Source organism: Cervus elaphus, chromosome 21, assembly GCF_910594005.1.
Source record: "Cervus elaphus chromosome 21, mCerEla1.1, whole genome shotgun sequence".
NCBI classification, from domain to species: domain Eukaryota; kingdom Metazoa; phylum Chordata; class Mammalia; order Artiodactyla; family Cervidae; genus Cervus; species Cervus elaphus.
Window position 1 is genome coordinate 23,312,280 of NC_057835.1, and position 16,871 is coordinate 23,329,150.

The 16,871-nt window shown below is 49.0% G+C and overlaps 1 protein-coding gene across 3 annotated transcripts in view; it reads right to left on the reverse strand.

Moving 5' to 3' along the window:
• The window catches only part of PRKDC (protein kinase, DNA-activated, catalytic subunit), a 125,817-nt gene that overhangs the window by 1,000 nt on the left and 107,946 nt on the right, over window positions 1-16,871 (reverse strand). For all 3 annotated transcript variants that reach the window (XM_043879165.1, XM_043879164.1, XM_043879166.1), the window contains exons 70-85: window positions 15,765-15,939; window positions 14,987-15,168; window positions 14,196-14,376; window positions 13,672-13,832; window positions 11,621-11,832; window positions 10,452-10,539; window positions 10,225-10,368; window positions 8,964-9,168; window positions 7,534-7,601; window positions 6,919-7,139; window positions 6,633-6,725; window positions 3,892-3,981; window positions 3,649-3,720; window positions 3,371-3,572; window positions 2,720-2,908; window positions 2,062-2,201 (exon numbers count right to left, since the gene is read on the reverse strand). In XM_043879165.1, coding sequence (XP_043735100.1) covers window positions 2,062-2,201; window positions 2,720-2,908; window positions 3,371-3,572; window positions 3,649-3,720; window positions 3,892-3,981; window positions 6,633-6,725; window positions 6,919-7,139; window positions 7,534-7,601; window positions 8,964-9,168; window positions 10,225-10,368; window positions 10,452-10,539; window positions 11,621-11,832; window positions 13,672-13,832; window positions 14,196-14,376; window positions 14,987-15,168; window positions 15,765-15,939 — 2,423 coding nt within the window. The remainder of the gene's footprint in view (window positions 1-2,061; window positions 2,202-2,719; window positions 2,909-3,370; window positions 3,573-3,648; window positions 3,721-3,891; window positions 3,982-6,632; window positions 6,726-6,918; window positions 7,140-7,533; window positions 7,602-8,963; window positions 9,169-10,224; window positions 10,369-10,451; window positions 10,540-11,620; window positions 11,833-13,671; window positions 13,833-14,195; window positions 14,377-14,986; window positions 15,169-15,764; window positions 15,940-16,871) is intronic.

The window sequence follows — 16,871 nt, forward strand, 5'->3', positions numbered from 1 at the left end:
GACTCTCACTGCCTTGGGTTCCTACCTAGGATGGAACACAGGGTCATGCGGTGACCCCATGTTTAACTTTTTGAGGAACTGTCAGACTGTCCTCCACAGGGGCTGCACCATTTTACATCGCCAGCAGCAACAGCTGAGGGCTCTGGTGTCTCCACACCAACAACTTGTTATATTTTAGTTTCTGATTATATTAATAGCAATCCTAGTGGGTGTGGAATCTCACTTGCATTTATCTGATGACTAATGATTTTAAGCATTCTTTCCATTCGTTTATTGGCCATTTGTTTATATTCTTTTATAGAAATGTCTGTTCAAGTCCTTTGGTCATTTTTTTCATTGGGTGGTCTTTTTATTATTCAGCTATAACAATTTTTTAATGGATTCTATACGCAAGTTCCTTATTAGCTATATGCCTTTCAAATGTCTTACCCCATTCTGTGGACTGTATTTTTACTTTCCTGATGGTATCCTTTGAGGCACAAAAGTTTTTAATTTTGATGAATTTATGCTTTTCTTTCTCCTTCTCTTGTTTGTGCTTTTGGTTTTAGACTTAAGAATGTCAAATGTCATTGCCAAATCCAAGGTCCAAAAGATTTACCCCTATATTTGCTTCTAAGGATTTTATAGTTTTAGCTCTCACAGGTAGGTCTTTGATCCTCTTTGAATTAATTCTGTATATCGTTTGGGGTGGGAGTTCCACCTTCATTCCTTTCAGTGATCTTTGCTGGAAAGACCACTGAATTGTCTTGGCATCTTTGTCACGGTCACCATTTACTATCAATTAACGGGAAAGTCCAACTTTTTTCCTTCTTGTGAATCATTTCCGCAAATCTGTCTTTCTTGTAGACCTCAACCAGAAAAACATGAAAGCCAGGTTAAAGGTAACCTGATCTGCATACGTATTAATGAGCCGCCACTATGCTCTGTGCACCCAAGGGCTCTGCCACCAGGGTCACATTTGTCCTGAGAACAGACAGAAGCAAATTTAAAAACATCTCCTCATGCAGGTAGAGACGTTCATGGAATAGTCCAGGACTGTGGTGAGGGGGCCCGGGCTGATTGGTGTGTGTGTGTGTGTGTGTGTGTGTGTGTGTGTGTGTGTGTGTGGCCCGGGCTGATTGGGGTGTGTGTGTGTGTGTGTGTGTGTGTGTGTGTGTGGCCCGGGCTGATTGGGGTGTGTGTGTGTGTGTGTGTGTGTGTGTGGCCCAGGGGTGTGGTGAGGGGACCGGGGCTGATTGGGGTGTGTGTGTGTGTGTGTGTGTGTGGCCCAGGGGTGTGGTGAGGGGACCCGGGCTGATTGGTGTGTGTGTGTGGCCCAGGGGTGTGGTGAGGGGACCCGGGCTGATTGGTGGGGGTGTGTGTGTGTGTGTGTGTCTATGTGGCCCAGGGGTGTGGTGAGGGGACCCGGGCTGATTGGTGTGTGTGTGTGTGTGTGTGGCCCAGGGGTGTGGTGAGGGGACCCGGGCTGATTGGTGTGTGTGTGTGTGTCTGTGGCCCGAGGGTGTGGTGAGGGGGCCCGGGCTGATTGGTGTGTGTGTGTGTGTGTGTGTGTGTGTGTGTCTGTGGCCCGGGGGTATGGTGGGGGGCCCGGGCTGATTGGTGTGTGTGTATCTGTGTCTCTGTCTATGTGTCTGTGTGTGTGTTTCAGGGTTGACTGGGATGTGGGGTGTGCGTGTGTACGTGTGCTGTGAGTGTGGGTTTCAGAGTGAGAACCTCACTGGGCTGATGGGGGGTGGTGTGGTATGTATTGTGTGTGTTTCAGTCAGGACCTTGCTGGGTTGACCGGTGTGTGCCTGTGTATGTGTCGTGTGAGTGTGGGTTTCAGAGTTGGGAGCTTGCTGGGCTGACCGGGGTGTGGGGCATGTGTGTATGTGTTTTAGAGTCAGGACCCGGCCGGGCAGTGAGAGCTGGCCGCTGCATGCTGCACCCCCCCATTGTCAGTGGGGGTGACGGGCTGATGGCACAGGCTGAATACATACACACACACACAGATATGTTTAGTGATTCTCCCGGGAACAGCGGCATGTTGGTGTGTGTGTTTTTCCACAAATAAATGCTTACCAGGTAATAACTGCTGGATTGGCACCTGCTAGCTTTCTCTTAGCATAATGAATCTTCTGCCGTGGATACCAGTTTTGTTCAGTTACATTTATTTCTTGAATCCACGATCCTCCTTTTCTCAGCATTGTCTGTTCAAAATTCTGAGGGAAAGGAACATGATTTTCTCTGCTTAATGGTACATACGGTCACATTCAAACAGACCCAACAGGTAGTGATCTCAAAACAAACTGAGTCTCCGGCCGGGAAGGGCTCTGCAGCTTTTTACACACTCTCCCTGCAGCACATGTGACAGTGATGGTGACCGTGAGGGTCTACACTTGGGCTTACTGCAGCCTCCCTAACCGCTGTGCTTCCTCCTGGGGGCTGAGCTGAGAAGGACGCTGACCTTGTGTAGAACAGACTCAAAACTAAAACCTGTCTATAAGAAACCAAACCCCATCACCAAAGGGTTACAAATACTCTCAAGTCTAACAGTGTCCTCCAAATAAAAGGCAGGTCTCTTGTCTGATTTTCAAGCTAAATGATCCTAAATGTTAACTTTGAGAGCTGTACAGAACCAGCTAAGTACTTTGGTAAGCACATCCCCACCAGGAGACAGAAGAGGTGGTCAGTCATGAGCACACTGGAACAAAGCTGCAAAGTGGGGAGAACCACCCACCTTCCAGTCAAAGGACGGCTCCTTCACGAACACGTCCATGGTGGTGGTGAGCAGGTCGGCGCGTGAGCGGAAGGCCCTTAGTGCGCACACCATGACGCTGCTCATGAGCCCCGTCTCCTTCAGCGGTGACATCAGGTTGATGAACTGGCGAGTCAGCCGGAAAGGCATCAGTTCAGGGACCCGCAGAACCTAAAGAACAAACGAGATGCATGGTGGATGAGCGAGGCCTCCTGCAGTTGTCGCTCATGCATGCAGAGCGCACCTGCTCCCCTTTTCTTAGAAGTGGCCACATGCGTGTGAGGTCACCGTGCCCAGGAGCAACTGCACGATCTGTGCGTGCAGCCACACGGCCCAGAAATGGAGAGCTGGAGTCTGACATCAAGAAAGGTGTGCATCTCATCCATGCAAGACATTCTGATGAGCCTCCGACCTTTTTACAGGAGCAAGTGATGTAATTAATCTATCAGCACACTGTCTACAACCACCTGAACGAGGCTGAGACAAAGCTGAGACTCTCCCATTTTGCAAGAATGACCACTTTTTTTTTTTTTTAAGAATGACCACTTTAATGATCACAGCAGGCCAACTGTCCATAGAGGGGTCACAAAGCTGACAACAGGTCCATCCCAGCACAGAGCAGGGCGAGCTCACCTGGGTGGCAGAGCCGAACGCATGTCCGAAGTCAATCCCGATCACGCAGCCCGTCTCCAGGCTCACCATGAAGTTGTTCAGATGCCGGTCTCCGATGCCCATAACCCAGTGGCCGACGCACAGGAGTGCGTGGGAGGTGGTGAAGTGGTTGCGAAGGGCCAAGAAGGCCTCAGGGCCAGTACTCATCTTCAGGAAGGCCCGCCTACAGGGGATGGTCATGTGGCCTCTGCTCCACCCCTGCCCCTCCCCCACAGGTGTAAAGTCAGAAAGGCACTTACTTTAAGAGATCTGCAGGCACTTTACTTTCTCTTTTCCTAAAAGATGTGACTGCTTCAGTGCGATTAGCTACTCTATGATTTAATCATAAGAAATGTCTGATTAGAACAAACTTCCCATGACTTAAAATTTAAATTTTTTTGTTAAATTGACGCTACAAGGCAAAATTTTCTCAGACACAAAGTGAATGTACAACTCTGAGAAGAATGAACTAGTTGGAACAAAGGGATGAGAACACCACGTACTTGAACATGAGGGGATAGGCCCCAGGGTCACACCTTCCCACCATCGTGATCAGCCATTCTCTGTACTCAGATGCGGGTGCCCGGGAGTCACTAACACGCAGGAGAAAGAGAACCAGTGTTAGAAAGGTATCGAGGGCAGCTGACTTCAGAGACCCCATCACCAGGGACTCACTGCCAAGTGAAGAGGCAGGAAAAACAAATATGACTTAAATCATATTTAATATTAACACTGCACTCCTGACACCCTGGGCCAAGAACTTCAACATACCACTATTCATTCTGAATCACTCTTCAAAACCCATGGCTACTTCCTGTGCAAAAATGCAGGGATAGACCATCAGATACAAGTGACATCCCGCTTCACAGAGAGGAGGAAGATGAGCTGATGATGCAGGCATACAGTTCTGAAGGCCCCGGGGAGGCGGGGACCCCTCCCAGCAGGACGGCAGCACCACACACAACCTGTTCACAGCAGGCCAGTCTAAGACTAACTAACAACTAAACAGCCACAAATTACTTGTTGACGGCAGACTGTCTGCTTCTGTCATTATTTAAACATTGCCACACGTGTTTTTTTTTTTCCCACACGTTTTTTAAAACATTTCCAATAAGGAAATACAGACAAAATCCACAGTAAGTACAAAAAAACATTTTCTTAAATGACGATGGAGTTGAGCTCAATTTGAAAAACTGCTTTTAGTGATGCTTCAGACAAACAGCAGTGCCTGGACAGGTAGAAACACCCCTGGTGCTTATAGAGCCACTTTGGGGTTTGTATCAAAAGCTGAAGACAAAACAGGGTTACATGTGCTACTTAGTAATTAAATCACTTCAGGTGAAGCTTTTCTGAGCTGCTACTAGGTTAATTTCAGGAAGAGATGATTTCAATCTAAATTCTCTCCCAGTTACAACTGGACAAAAATGGGTAGGCAGGAAAACCGCAATGTACAAATTAAGGGAAAAATAGCAAGGATTTTAGGAATAGAGGGCTGTTTTAAAAAGGTAATGGGAACTAATTTATATGATTCCTATTTGAAAGTGAAAGTCACTTAGTCATATCTGACTCTTTGCGACCCCATGGACTATACAGTCCATAAATTCTCCAGGTCAGAGCACTGGAGTGGGTAGCCTTTCCCTTCTCCAGGGGATCTTCCCAACCCAGGGATCGAACCCAGGTCTCCCACATTGCAGGCGGATTCTTTACCAGCTGAGCCACAAGGGAAGCCCAATTTGAAAAGCACTTTACACTCCATGGACATCTGTGTACCGTGTGCTTTTCACACTTTCTCACCTTACAAGTGGGGCCGTGGGGCCAGTTGGGCTCACTGTGTGTTAGTAGATCCTAGAGCAGATTCCTGACCCTGGGGCGCAGTCCTCCAGGGACAGCAGGAGTCATTTCAGGCAAAGGACTCCAGTGATTGGAATTTAAAGTGGGTCAACACTATGTAGCAACTACTACCCAGGAATGAGAGACTGACAAGAACAGTGCTCCTATGGTAAGTAAGATGCGGTGAGAGCGCTGCTCCTACGCAAATGCTCTGAGGAGGGGGACAGGCCTGAGGCCTTTTATGATCGTCTCCCCACCATCCTCCTGCTGGTCCCCAAACATGCTAATTCCCGCTTCAAAATGGCTGTAAGCCACATTGTTCTTTCCTTTCTTTACAGAAACAAGGAGCAATTAAACAAAAAAAAAAAACTTACTGATTACAAAAATACATATTTATTGTAGAAAACTTGGAAAATAAGGATAAAAGAAAGTATAAAGTTGTTGTATCACGACCTGGAACTCAGCACCAGTCCCCTACCTGGGCTACCTGTACCCACCTGCATCAGCCAGTCACACACTAACCTACACCTACCAGTCACCCACGTGCACTAACCTACACCCACCAGTCACCCTCCTGCACTGACCTACACCCACCAGTCACCCACCTACGCCCACCAGACACAAACACCAACCTACACCCTCCTGCACTGACTTACACCCACTGGTCACCTACCTACACCCACCAGACACTCACATACACTAACCTACACCCTCCTGTACTGACCTACACCCATGAGTCACTCACATGCACTAACCTACACCCACCAGTCCCTGACCTGCACCCCTTACACACCAGGGACACCTCACCTCTCCAGCCTCAGCTGCTTTGTCCTCACAGACGGGAGAGCAGTACTCACCGTGTAAGTTTTGGTAAAAAATAAACTTCATACACATTAAAAACCGAGAATGGTGCCATAGAAAACATATAAATGTTAGCTGAAATCTTATTATTTGCTTTATCTTCCTCAATCATTTTTCTTTTTGTTCAAGGTTAATTCTTTTTTAAAAATTATGATAAAATATATGCAGCTATTGCTTAGGAGAAGAAGCGGGAGGCAGAGGATGAGATGGTTAGATGGTACCACTGACTCAATGGACATGAGTTTAAGCAAACTCCAGGAGATAGTGATGGACAAGGAAGCCCGGAGTGCTGCAGTCCATGGGGTTGCAAACAGTTGGATATGACTGAACGACTGGACATGACTGAGAGACTGAATAATTACTTAGAAACCTTGACTCCAGGTCATCTTCACCTACCTAGAGGCAGACTGAAACACAGGCTGGGCAGGGCAGCAATGAAAAGGGCCTGAAAACGTCCCTGCAGGCAGGGGGTGGAAGAGTCCCACCCAGGGAGGGGGGCAGTGGGCTGAGGTGGCCAGGTGGAGTGGGAGATGGGCCCTGGGCCTCAGGTCACCTGGTGTAGGCTTTCTTCTCCTCCTGTGACATGCTGCTCAGAAGAAGGTCCTTCAATGTGCAGGTGTTTTCAATCCATTCGATTAGCCCCAGCCTGAAAGGAGGGGACAGTCATGAACCCCTGCTGCCCGGCCTTCTCTATAAAACAGCTCTGCCTTCGCTTCCTCCATGAGGAGGAACCTCATAGCAGCACATGGTCTCTGTCTTGTGACACCTAAAACCCGAACTGTCCCGTGCCCCCGCCCACAGAGGGGAACCCTCCCACCCCCGCAGAGGGGCAGCCGCACCTGGAGGTCATGGGTACCACGTGGTAGGTGGTCACTTGCAGGCCCCTCTGGCCGCAGGCGGCATCGTGGGCCAGGACGCTGTTCATGACCTGGAGCAGCTGCTGGATGCGGTGGTCCTGCCGCAGATCCTCACCGCCCTTCACCAGGAAGGGATACTCCCGTTCATCGTGGCCGCGGATCACGATGCGCTTGGGTTTCCTGATCGAGGCCATCACTTTCACCTTTAGAGATCAAACAGCATCTTCAGGTGCAGCTGAGAGACCAGGTGGCCCGGGTCTTGACCCCAGAGGGATGCAGGTGAGTGACAGACAGGTTGTGGGGCCCCTGGTTGCCCTGATTACAAGTTACACTGACAAACATGCGTGCTCGTGAACAAGCCACATGACACGTCCACTTGTGTTATGTCTATAATGGACACACACAGAGTTGATGCCTCAAGTCTGCTAGACCCTTACACATGACTGCTACTGAAAGTGAAACATTACAATAAGGTCAGTAAATTCCATCAGAAAACTCGTAACACAACTCTCAGGGAACTCCACACGCCTGAGACCAACGTGGGGAGTGAACTGAGGGGCTGACCCTGGCCGTGGAGCTCGTGGAACCGGCACCTACCCGCTCGTCGAAGCCTGCAATCCGTGCATGGTGCTCGGGCATTGGTTTGCTTCTGCCATCATACTGACCTGGGATGGACAGAGAGCCACCTCAGACGCTGCAGGGACAGCGCATGCACTTCACACCTCCCTTCATCCCCCACCCTTGGTCTAACAGGAGAAAACATTTTACTCAAAATTTTCAGCGGGTGTATTTTTTTAAAATGCTGTTATTTCTCATTCGACTAATGGATGTTGCTTCCTATTCGGTGGAGCAGAAGCAAATGGGGAGACAGGGCCTTGGGCGAGCCCCACATCCCCACCTCAGCCCCGCTTCCAGTCAGGTTGTATAACAGGAGGCTATACTTCAATGTTCTTCCTGAAACTCATGGTCTGGGATGCACAGCTGTTAGTAATAACAAAGAAAAGTGTTTCTCCAGATCTTTTTTATCCCCCACTGGAGTAAGGATACAAATCACTGTACTGAAACATTTTTTGTCTGGCAAATTCCAGGGGAAAGGAGGGATGTGAAGATCACACAGTGCCCACATCTGGCCAGCACGCTGCTGCCTACTTGCCGTGTCACCAGCCCCTCCTGAAGGCATGTCACGTGCCATCACCGCCTCACTTCAGGTGGGACCAGTGCGTCGCCCAAGAAGTGAGGTGAGGCACACTGCATCTTACTGCTCTGCAGACACTGCCGCTTCTACAAATGGAGGCTTGGTGATGGCCCTGAGTTGTCAGGAGACAGCGTTTTTCAGAAACAGTGTGTTTTAACTTTCGTATGTACTGTTTCTTAGACAGGATGTCACTGCACAGTGCGGTATAAACGCAGCACTTACAATGTGTCACTGGGCAGTCAACCGCTTTGATGTGCTCTGCTGCAGGGGCTGGAATAAAACACACTCGGGGAGTTGCCTGAATTTTACTTCTGAAGAAAAGTTCTGCAGGGCAATGCGTGGGCAGGTTCAGAGGACATTACTAGCTACCATGACAGCAGGGGGCCAGCTGAGCATCTCGGGGGGTTGCCTGAATTTTATTTCTGAAGAGAAGTTCTGCAGGGCAATGTATGGCAGGTTCAGAGGACATTACTAGCTACCATGACAGCAGGGGGCCAGCTGAGCATCTCGGGGGGTTGCCTGAATTTTATTTCTGAAGAGAAGTTCTGCAGGGCAATGTGTGGCAGGTTCAGAGGACATTACTAGCTACCATGACAGCAGGGGGCCAGCTGAGCACTCGTCCTCAGGAATGGGACGGGACTTGTAATGTGGTTAAGTGTACTGATCAAAGAAACTACAGATTTTCCTGATGATGAAAAACATGTGGAATTTAAAATCTTTTCAAAAAAAGAAAAAACTGTCACGATCCTGATTTCACCCTCTTAGAAACAGAGGCTCTTGCTCTGGCAGGACTCTCCCCAGCGCTGTGCTGTCTGCCTGCAGGTGAACTCACCAGGGACCTCCAGCTCCGCTCTCAGGAATTCCACCCTGAAGTTGCTCATCCAGGGAGAACATTCCCTCAGGTTCCCCGGCGCATTTGAAGTCCTGGACATCCTCCCCAGTAGCGAGCCAGCGATGGCGCAGAAGTCCTGGGGCTTCATGTCTGGGAGTTTAGAACCTCCTCTCCCAAAGTGCTTATCAAATTCCTTTCCAAAAGCCTGAAAATAATAATAAACTTACCTTAAATTAAAAAAAAAATTTTTAAATTGGAGTATAGTTGCTTCACAGTGTTAATTTCTGCTGTTGCCACAGAGCACTGGGGAGAGTTCCCTGTGCGACTACAGTTGGTTCTCGTCAGTTACCTATAGTACACACAGTTGTATACACATGTCCTTCTAATTTATCTTTAATATTAATGTGAAGTTGAACTCCTGGAAAGGTTCTAGGTTTATAAATCTTAAAAATAAATAGGTACTCAATTACATTGCTTTTCTTCTGTGCTTTTAATCAATGGTTTCCTTGAATGTTTCAACCCTGTTTTGGTGGATTAACCTTTGAATTGATGCAAATTATGTGTGATTTGTGATGAAGTAGAAAGTTCTAGATGGATGGTCCCAGGTAACAGAAACCAACCTCAGGACAAGCCGCAGCTGGAGCTGCAGTGAGGTTTCTTTCCGTACGGGCTCCGCCCATGCGGGCAGTGGGCTGTGCTCGACCCAGTCAGAGCTGACAGGCCCAGCAGGAGAAAAAGGACACCCAATGTGCAGAGTGACAACGGGCATGACCCGGGTGTGACCCCACAGGAACCCGCCACAGGAGGAGCGGGCGGGCCCCTCCTCTCCTTGGAAGGCTGCTCTGTGACCGCTTGCAGCACCCACTCCGCTGCCCTCTCTGGTCGACCCTGAGCAAGCCCCTGCCTGACCTCACACCCAGATTCTGCTGAACCCTGAAAGCCTTGCGGTTCGTCCACCTGCCATCTGGGATTCTGAGTCGCAATGGTACAGGTGTGTGTGGTATGCAGGGTCACTCTGAGAACCAAGAATACTAAATCATACTTAACCTTTACATCTAAGAATCTAGCCACGAAGAACACTATAAATGTGCCACTAACAGACCTAAAAACATGCCATCAACATCTAGCAGAAAGTCACAGATCTAACGAAAGTTTACAAGTTCAACAGACATTTTAAAACCAGAATTATCAATGAACCAGCAAGTATAAGCCCTGGTCTCCACAGGACTCTGTAATCTCGAGGAGCCTGCCATCCACGTACCTGGATAAACCTCCTTCGAAAACTCCCAAGGCCAGGAGCCTGTGGGTCTCCCAGGGCTGCGTGCATCCTCTCATACATTCTCTTAATGTTCTTTTTATCCACAGGCGTTTTCCCTAGTTCAACCTTGACGTCCTCCATCCAGTCCTGCGCAGAAAAAGACATGTCAAGCGGGACCACAAGTAAGTCTCACTGAGTTCCGTGTGTTACGCCAGGAGCTGTCACCTCACCTTAAAAAGCATGTCAGGGTTGGAGAGCTGCTCCAGGGCATTAATGAAATCCTGAACCACGCCTTCTCGATCCAGCTTAGCTTTAATCCTGTAACAAAAATTAAAGTTTAGGTGCTCAAACATCTTGGCCAACAATTTTTATATGTATATAACTACATTTATATATAAGAAAATATATAACCAGCTACCTAGTCCAGGGAAGGAGCAATTTAAAAATTAAAACAGGGACTTTCTTGGTGGTACAAACAGCTAAGATGCTGTGCTCCCAATGTGAGGGTCCAGGGTTCAATCCCTGGTCAGGAAACGTGATCTCACATGCTCCAACTAAAACTAAAGATCCCACATGCCGTAACTAAGACTCGGTGCAGCCAAATAAGTAAATGAACATTAAAAAAAAAAAAAAGACAGATACTTATTAAAAAAAAGAAAGATGAGGTGAAAGCAAATCCTCGACATTCTGATGCACACAAGCTGACACATACAGTTTCTGTAGTTAAAAGGTCCCTTTCTCAACAAACTTGCAACTGTTCTCTTTCTAAGGAACTGATCATGCTACAGCTGCCTCTGCTGAGGCAGAAGTGGGTGCCACAGGGCGGTGGGCGTCACGGGGCGGTGGGTGCATGGCCAGCCCATCAGGGCACTGTGCTCCCCAACACTGTCACTCAGAAGCTCAAGACTCTAAATATCAGCTCCTGACACAGAAGGGCAGCTACCATACTGGTGTCTACCAAAGTCCTCTTTCTAAAGCGAAACACCACTGCCTGTGTGCTCACTCCCAAATCAACTGAAGAAGCCAAAAGGATGACACCTGGGCCATTTTCTGAGTCCTAATTAAGAGGGGCTTCCCAGAGACTTTCACTCTCAGAACAACTTCAGGGACTGATTTCAGAATGCATCTTATCGAGTCTGTCTCAACCAAGAGATCACTAGCATTTAGCACACCCCTCTCCTGACTAACACTGTAAGATGAACTGTGCTTACAAAAGGAAAGAAATTCCACAGCAAATAACACACCAGGTGGATGCACCCTGCCTGTAGAAGCACACGCCTCCCACCCCAGGGCAGCGCTAACTCATCTGAGGACAAACATAAGCACCCATGTGTCTGCTTGGCCCACAGTCATTTTTACAACCTTTCAGTGTTTGAGCGACCTAATTTTTCTGTGTCACCTGGCCACAAATTCCTTGTTTTTATGACCAGCAGAAGTGTCTTTGAAGCAGTAGCTTTCGCTACTTATCATGAATGGGTAGACGATGGCCTGCGGGTAGTGGTCGGCAATGTCCTCCACTGTGCGCTGGATGGCAACCGCCTCCTCCTTGTCCAGCAAGGGCAGCATGTGGCCGATCCAGCCGATGAACTCCCAGCAAGGGACAGAAGAGATCTGCAACAGAAAGCAGGGACTCAGTGCTGAGTGAGACATTTAATGTTCTTTCCTTACAGAGAGGCTGTGTGTCCAACATCAAAGCACAGCTACATTTGTGATTGTCATCATAAAAGCAGACAGACGCACTGACAGAGGTTGGCCCTCTCCTGCCCTTTTGGTTTTGACCCGCCAACAGCCTTCTCTGGGCGCTCACACAGCCCCTGTCTTTACAAGAATGGGAGCAGACAGAACCGCTGTTGCTGATTCTCCTTAGATTTACATCATTCCTTCCGCCAGCTGCACTGCATCCCATGTCATCTCACTTGTGCTCCATGATCAACTTTTAGGGTGCCTGCAGTTCTTGCTTTCCAGATAATACTACGGGGCTCATCCCTGCATGTTTATCTCTTTGTACCTGTGCTATACGCCCATCAAAGCAGGAGAGATTCCTAAATCCATTCTTACTTTTAATATTAACAACAGTAAAAATCACTGATTTTCCTCCAAGAAGATTTTTCAAGTTTTCACCTCTAAAAGTCTTTTCCAAAATCCTTTCCGACACTGAGGACAATCAAATTTTAAAATTTATTCTCAGTCTAAGGAATGAAAAAGTATCTAACTGTAATTTGTATGTTTCCCTTTCAGAAGCCTGCGCTTCTTGGCCTCACATACTTTAATCACGCGAGCATCTCCTGTTTTCTATTAGTCTGTTATTTTGGAGATCGGAGACAACTACTCTCCATCTCCAGTATGTGTTGCAAATACTTTTCTCTCAGTTTTCTTTTAAACTTTGTATACGATAATTTTTTTTTAATGATAGAAGTGTCAAATTATTTTCCTTTATAGCTCCTGGTTTTTGTCTCTCAACTCCAAGATCATTTTTATATTTCGCTCAGGTTTTTTCCTCCAATGCTTTTCCAGCTGTTTGTTTCAGGATAAAATCTGATGCACCTGGAACATTGATGTAAAGTGAGGGAGGGCAGGCAGCTCAGGGAACCCTCAGCACGAGGCCAGCTGCCCCTCTCAAGGGTCTCGATATAGACCCACCACTCCGTCTGTTTCCGTGCAAACTTGTTATTTTTATTATATATAAATGTGATTTGGGGAAAAATAAAATCATAACTTATTGAAATTTCTTTACTTATCTTTAAGAAAAACGCCTGTGTGCTGCTACTAAATTGACCTTAACTTTCTGTGTTGGACCTACTGAAATGCTCACCCGTCCAAGTGCACAAAGAACTGACTCTGAGCGTGGTGACAGCACCGTCTACAAGCCCGCTGTGCCCAGCTAACAGCGCGTGTCACCCTTTCTGAACTGTTACATTGTCAGCTCAAAGCCTGGCCCGGTTTTTCCAGTTACAGCTCCATAAAAGTCACTAAGGATCCTCTCTGAGGGCCCTGCCTCCCTTTTGCCCCAACACAGCCCCAGCAGAGAGGCCAGCATGGGACACGAGCAGGGGAGTGGGATTTTGGTGGGAGCCCTCAGGGTCCCCAAGATGCAGGGTATGGTGGGCCAGCACCCAAAACATCCCCTGTCAAAATGTGGTGCTGCCAAACAGTGAGCTGAGCATAAGGCCCCGGATGCTACAGACGAGGCTCAGCCCTGAAAGGAGAGGAGGCTGTGTACTGGCCTCGCCCCTTCTCTGCCCCTCGGGTCCCCCTGCAGACGGAGTCTTCACAGCAACACCCCCAGGGGAAAGCAAGGACAGGGAGCTCACTCTCAGCATTTCACTGACACACATTTTGGGATGCAGCAGAAAGCAGTGATTAGGAAAAGCCATCACCCATGCCCCATACATGTTGCGTGTCTGGACCTAAGTTCCATCAAGTTCCAGCTGCTGGAAGGAACACACTGACCTCTCTGGTCATCAGGCCCAGCATCTCCTCCGGATACTGTGCGATGATTTGCAGGAGCCGGGGGAACTTCAGCCGGGCCTCGCTCGAGTGAAACTTCAAGGCCTTCAGCATCTTGTCCACCACAAGGGCTGGATACGTGAGCAGCTCTGTGGACCCAAGGACTAGTGGGGAGAAGATGCGGTCACCACCCCCACGCAGACACAGTGACCGACCCTGACGCTCACTTCCCGGGGCTTGCATGTTGTAATCATCATGTTCCCTCTGCAGCAACGACTGCAGCAGAGCCGCCAGTCCTGGGCCCCGTGTGAGGGCTTCTCTTGGGGGCTGATGCCTGCTCCTGAGTGATGCCATCTGAGTCCTGGGCTGCAACAGGAGGGCAGCCACAGGAGCCGGTTATACTCGCGTCAGGTAAGCAGACGGAGGGACAGAGACAGCCTGCCACCGTCACAGGCAGGCCACAGGGTGCACCCATGTCATTGCCTCTCAAACAGACAAACTGTGTGCTGACACAATGTGAGGCTCACCGGATGGGCCCTCCTCCTCCCTGCGGAGCTGCTGGTCACAGAACTCGGCGAGTGTCAGGTAAGCCACGGTCACGCCAGCTGTAGGCCCCTGGCCCTGCGCCGAGGGCCCGGCCTCCTCCTCTGCCGCCCGGACGGCCTCAGAAAGGTGGTGGAACGCCCTCTGGTACAAACCTGCCGTGACCTGGAATTCAGAGACCCTGACAGCTGTGAGTGGGCCTGGAGCTTCCTGAGGACCCTCCTCCCTACCTGGGCCCCATGGGCCACCAGTGAACACAAAGCTGTTAGTGCCAGAACGGGAGAGAGACGTGAGCCTCACATAACCTCAGGACCTGAAAACCAACACGAGGCGGAATCCCCAGGCCCCAGAGCGGGGCTGAGGAAGAGCTGGGGACACGAGTGACATGAGGAGCACATGGGAATTACTGATAACATAGAATCACCTGGAAAAAGCCAACAGAGCAGCCACTACACAAAAAAGCAGAAAAGCTGGTTTTCCCCACAAGCTAGTGGGGCATCTGGATGATGACAGACGGCAAGATTACAACAAAGTGCATGGAAAAACTGTCTATGGGGATCAACACAGACTCCTCATTCTTGACACTAAAGGAAAGGTGTTATCCGAATGAACAGGAAGCACATGGAGGGTGTCACCAGCCCAGCGGCAAACTTGGCTGCGTGTAACTGCAAGCTACACGTTAAAGGCACACAGCAAGACCTGCTGCTGCTCTCGTGTCCTGTCATGGTCAGGACAAACACACGATGTAAGGAGCTCAGGTCCCCAGCGTCACTACCTTGTCCACATCCTCTGAGTTGGACCCAGACAGCTCCACGACACTCCTGGCCTTGCCCTCCCCGATCCCAGCAAGGCAGGTGGGCTCGTCGCAGAGTGCATCGGCCAGGATCCGGTAGGTCGTGCCCAGCAGGACATGATGGTCACGGGAAGCCAGGGCGCTTGTGCTCGATGTGTTCTCAGCTATTGGATCACACACACACACACCAAGTGAGTAAAAACACAAATTAAAAAGAATATAGTCATAATTAAACTACTACACACAAAATTTAGCTAAGTGTTAAAAAGAACATTTTAAACTTCAACTTTAAAGAAATAAAAGCTCCAAAAGTCATATTTAATAGTATTATTAGGATACAAAGTACCTTGGCTCCAAATACTTAATAAACATTTAATAAAAATTTTACAGGGCTTCCCTGGTGGCTCAGTGGTAAAGAATTTGCCTGCCAATGTAGGAGACACAGGTCCCATCCCTGAGCCAAGAAGATTCCACATGCCAAGGAGCAGCTAAGCCCACAGCCACAACTACTGAATGTGTGCTCCACAGCCAGGGAGCCCACAATGTCACAATGACTGAAGCCCGAGGGCTCCAGAGCCCATCCTCGGCAACTAGAAAAAAGCTCATGTGGTAATGAAGACCTGGCACAGCCAAAAATAAATAAAATTATCTTTTAAAACATGTCTATAAAATTGAGTTCCCAAATGTCAGATAGAGCAGCACAGAGAAGAGGTGAGAAGACAGGCTCCAGCACGTGTGCCGCACGGAAAGCAGCTCGCACCCAGCAGGGACGCGGTCCTGAGAGCCGAGCGCAGCTGCTCGGGCCGGCGCTGGGCCCGCGCCCGGCTGTGGCTGAGCCGGCAGTAGGCCTGCACCCACGTCACCAGCCAGTCCTCCCGGGCTTTCGACTCTCTGTGCAGCTCCTTCAGCAACTTCAAGGCGAGTGAGAAATTGTTCTGCAGGAGAGAGAGAGGAAGCAGAGAGATGAGACAGGGCCCGCAGCACACAACCCAGCAGGGAGCAGGGACCCGTCACCTCAGCTGAAACCATGGGGTTTCCCTGTGTTTACCGCAGGGACAGTCGCAGCCACAACATGCACTCCAGGGAGGCTGGGAGAACATCACTGCCACCGAGTTCACAACACATTCCTCATCCATGAAACCCCTATCCACTGGGGTTTCCCCTCCCCAGCCGCGCGACCACGGCCTTCTGCCCCTAGATCTGCCTGTGCCGGACCCTTGGTATCATCAAGTCAGCAGATGACCTCGGACTTGAGTCAGAACCCCACCCTTCCCTACAGCTGAGCAATGCTCTCCTGCAGGGTGAACCAAAGTTTATCATCCACCTCCTCCTGACACACGTTCCAGTTTTGTTGTTGAAACCTTTGGCTATTTCAAATAATGTTCTTTGCTAATTTGAATGCAAATAAAGGCCCTGGAGAAGCTAAAGGCAAAGGAGAAAATGAAAGATACACCCATTTGAAAGAATAGCAAGGAGAGACAAGAAAGCCTTCCTCAGTGATCAACACAAAGAAATGGAGGAAAACAATAGAATGGGAAAGACTAAAGATCTCTTTAAGAAAATTAGAGATACCAAGGGAACATTTCATGCAAAGATGGACACAATAAAGGACAGAAATGTTATGGACCTAACAGAAGCTGAAGATATTAAGAAGAGGCAACAAGAATACACAGAAGAACTGCACAGAAAAGATCTTCATGACCCAGATAACCACGATGGTGTGATCACTCACCTAGAGCCAGACATCCTAGAATGTGAAGTCAAGTGGGCCTTAGGAAGCACCACTACAAACAAAGTTAGTGGAGGTGATGAAATTCCAGCTGAGCTATTTCAAATCCTAAAAGATGATGCTGTGAAAGTGCTACAC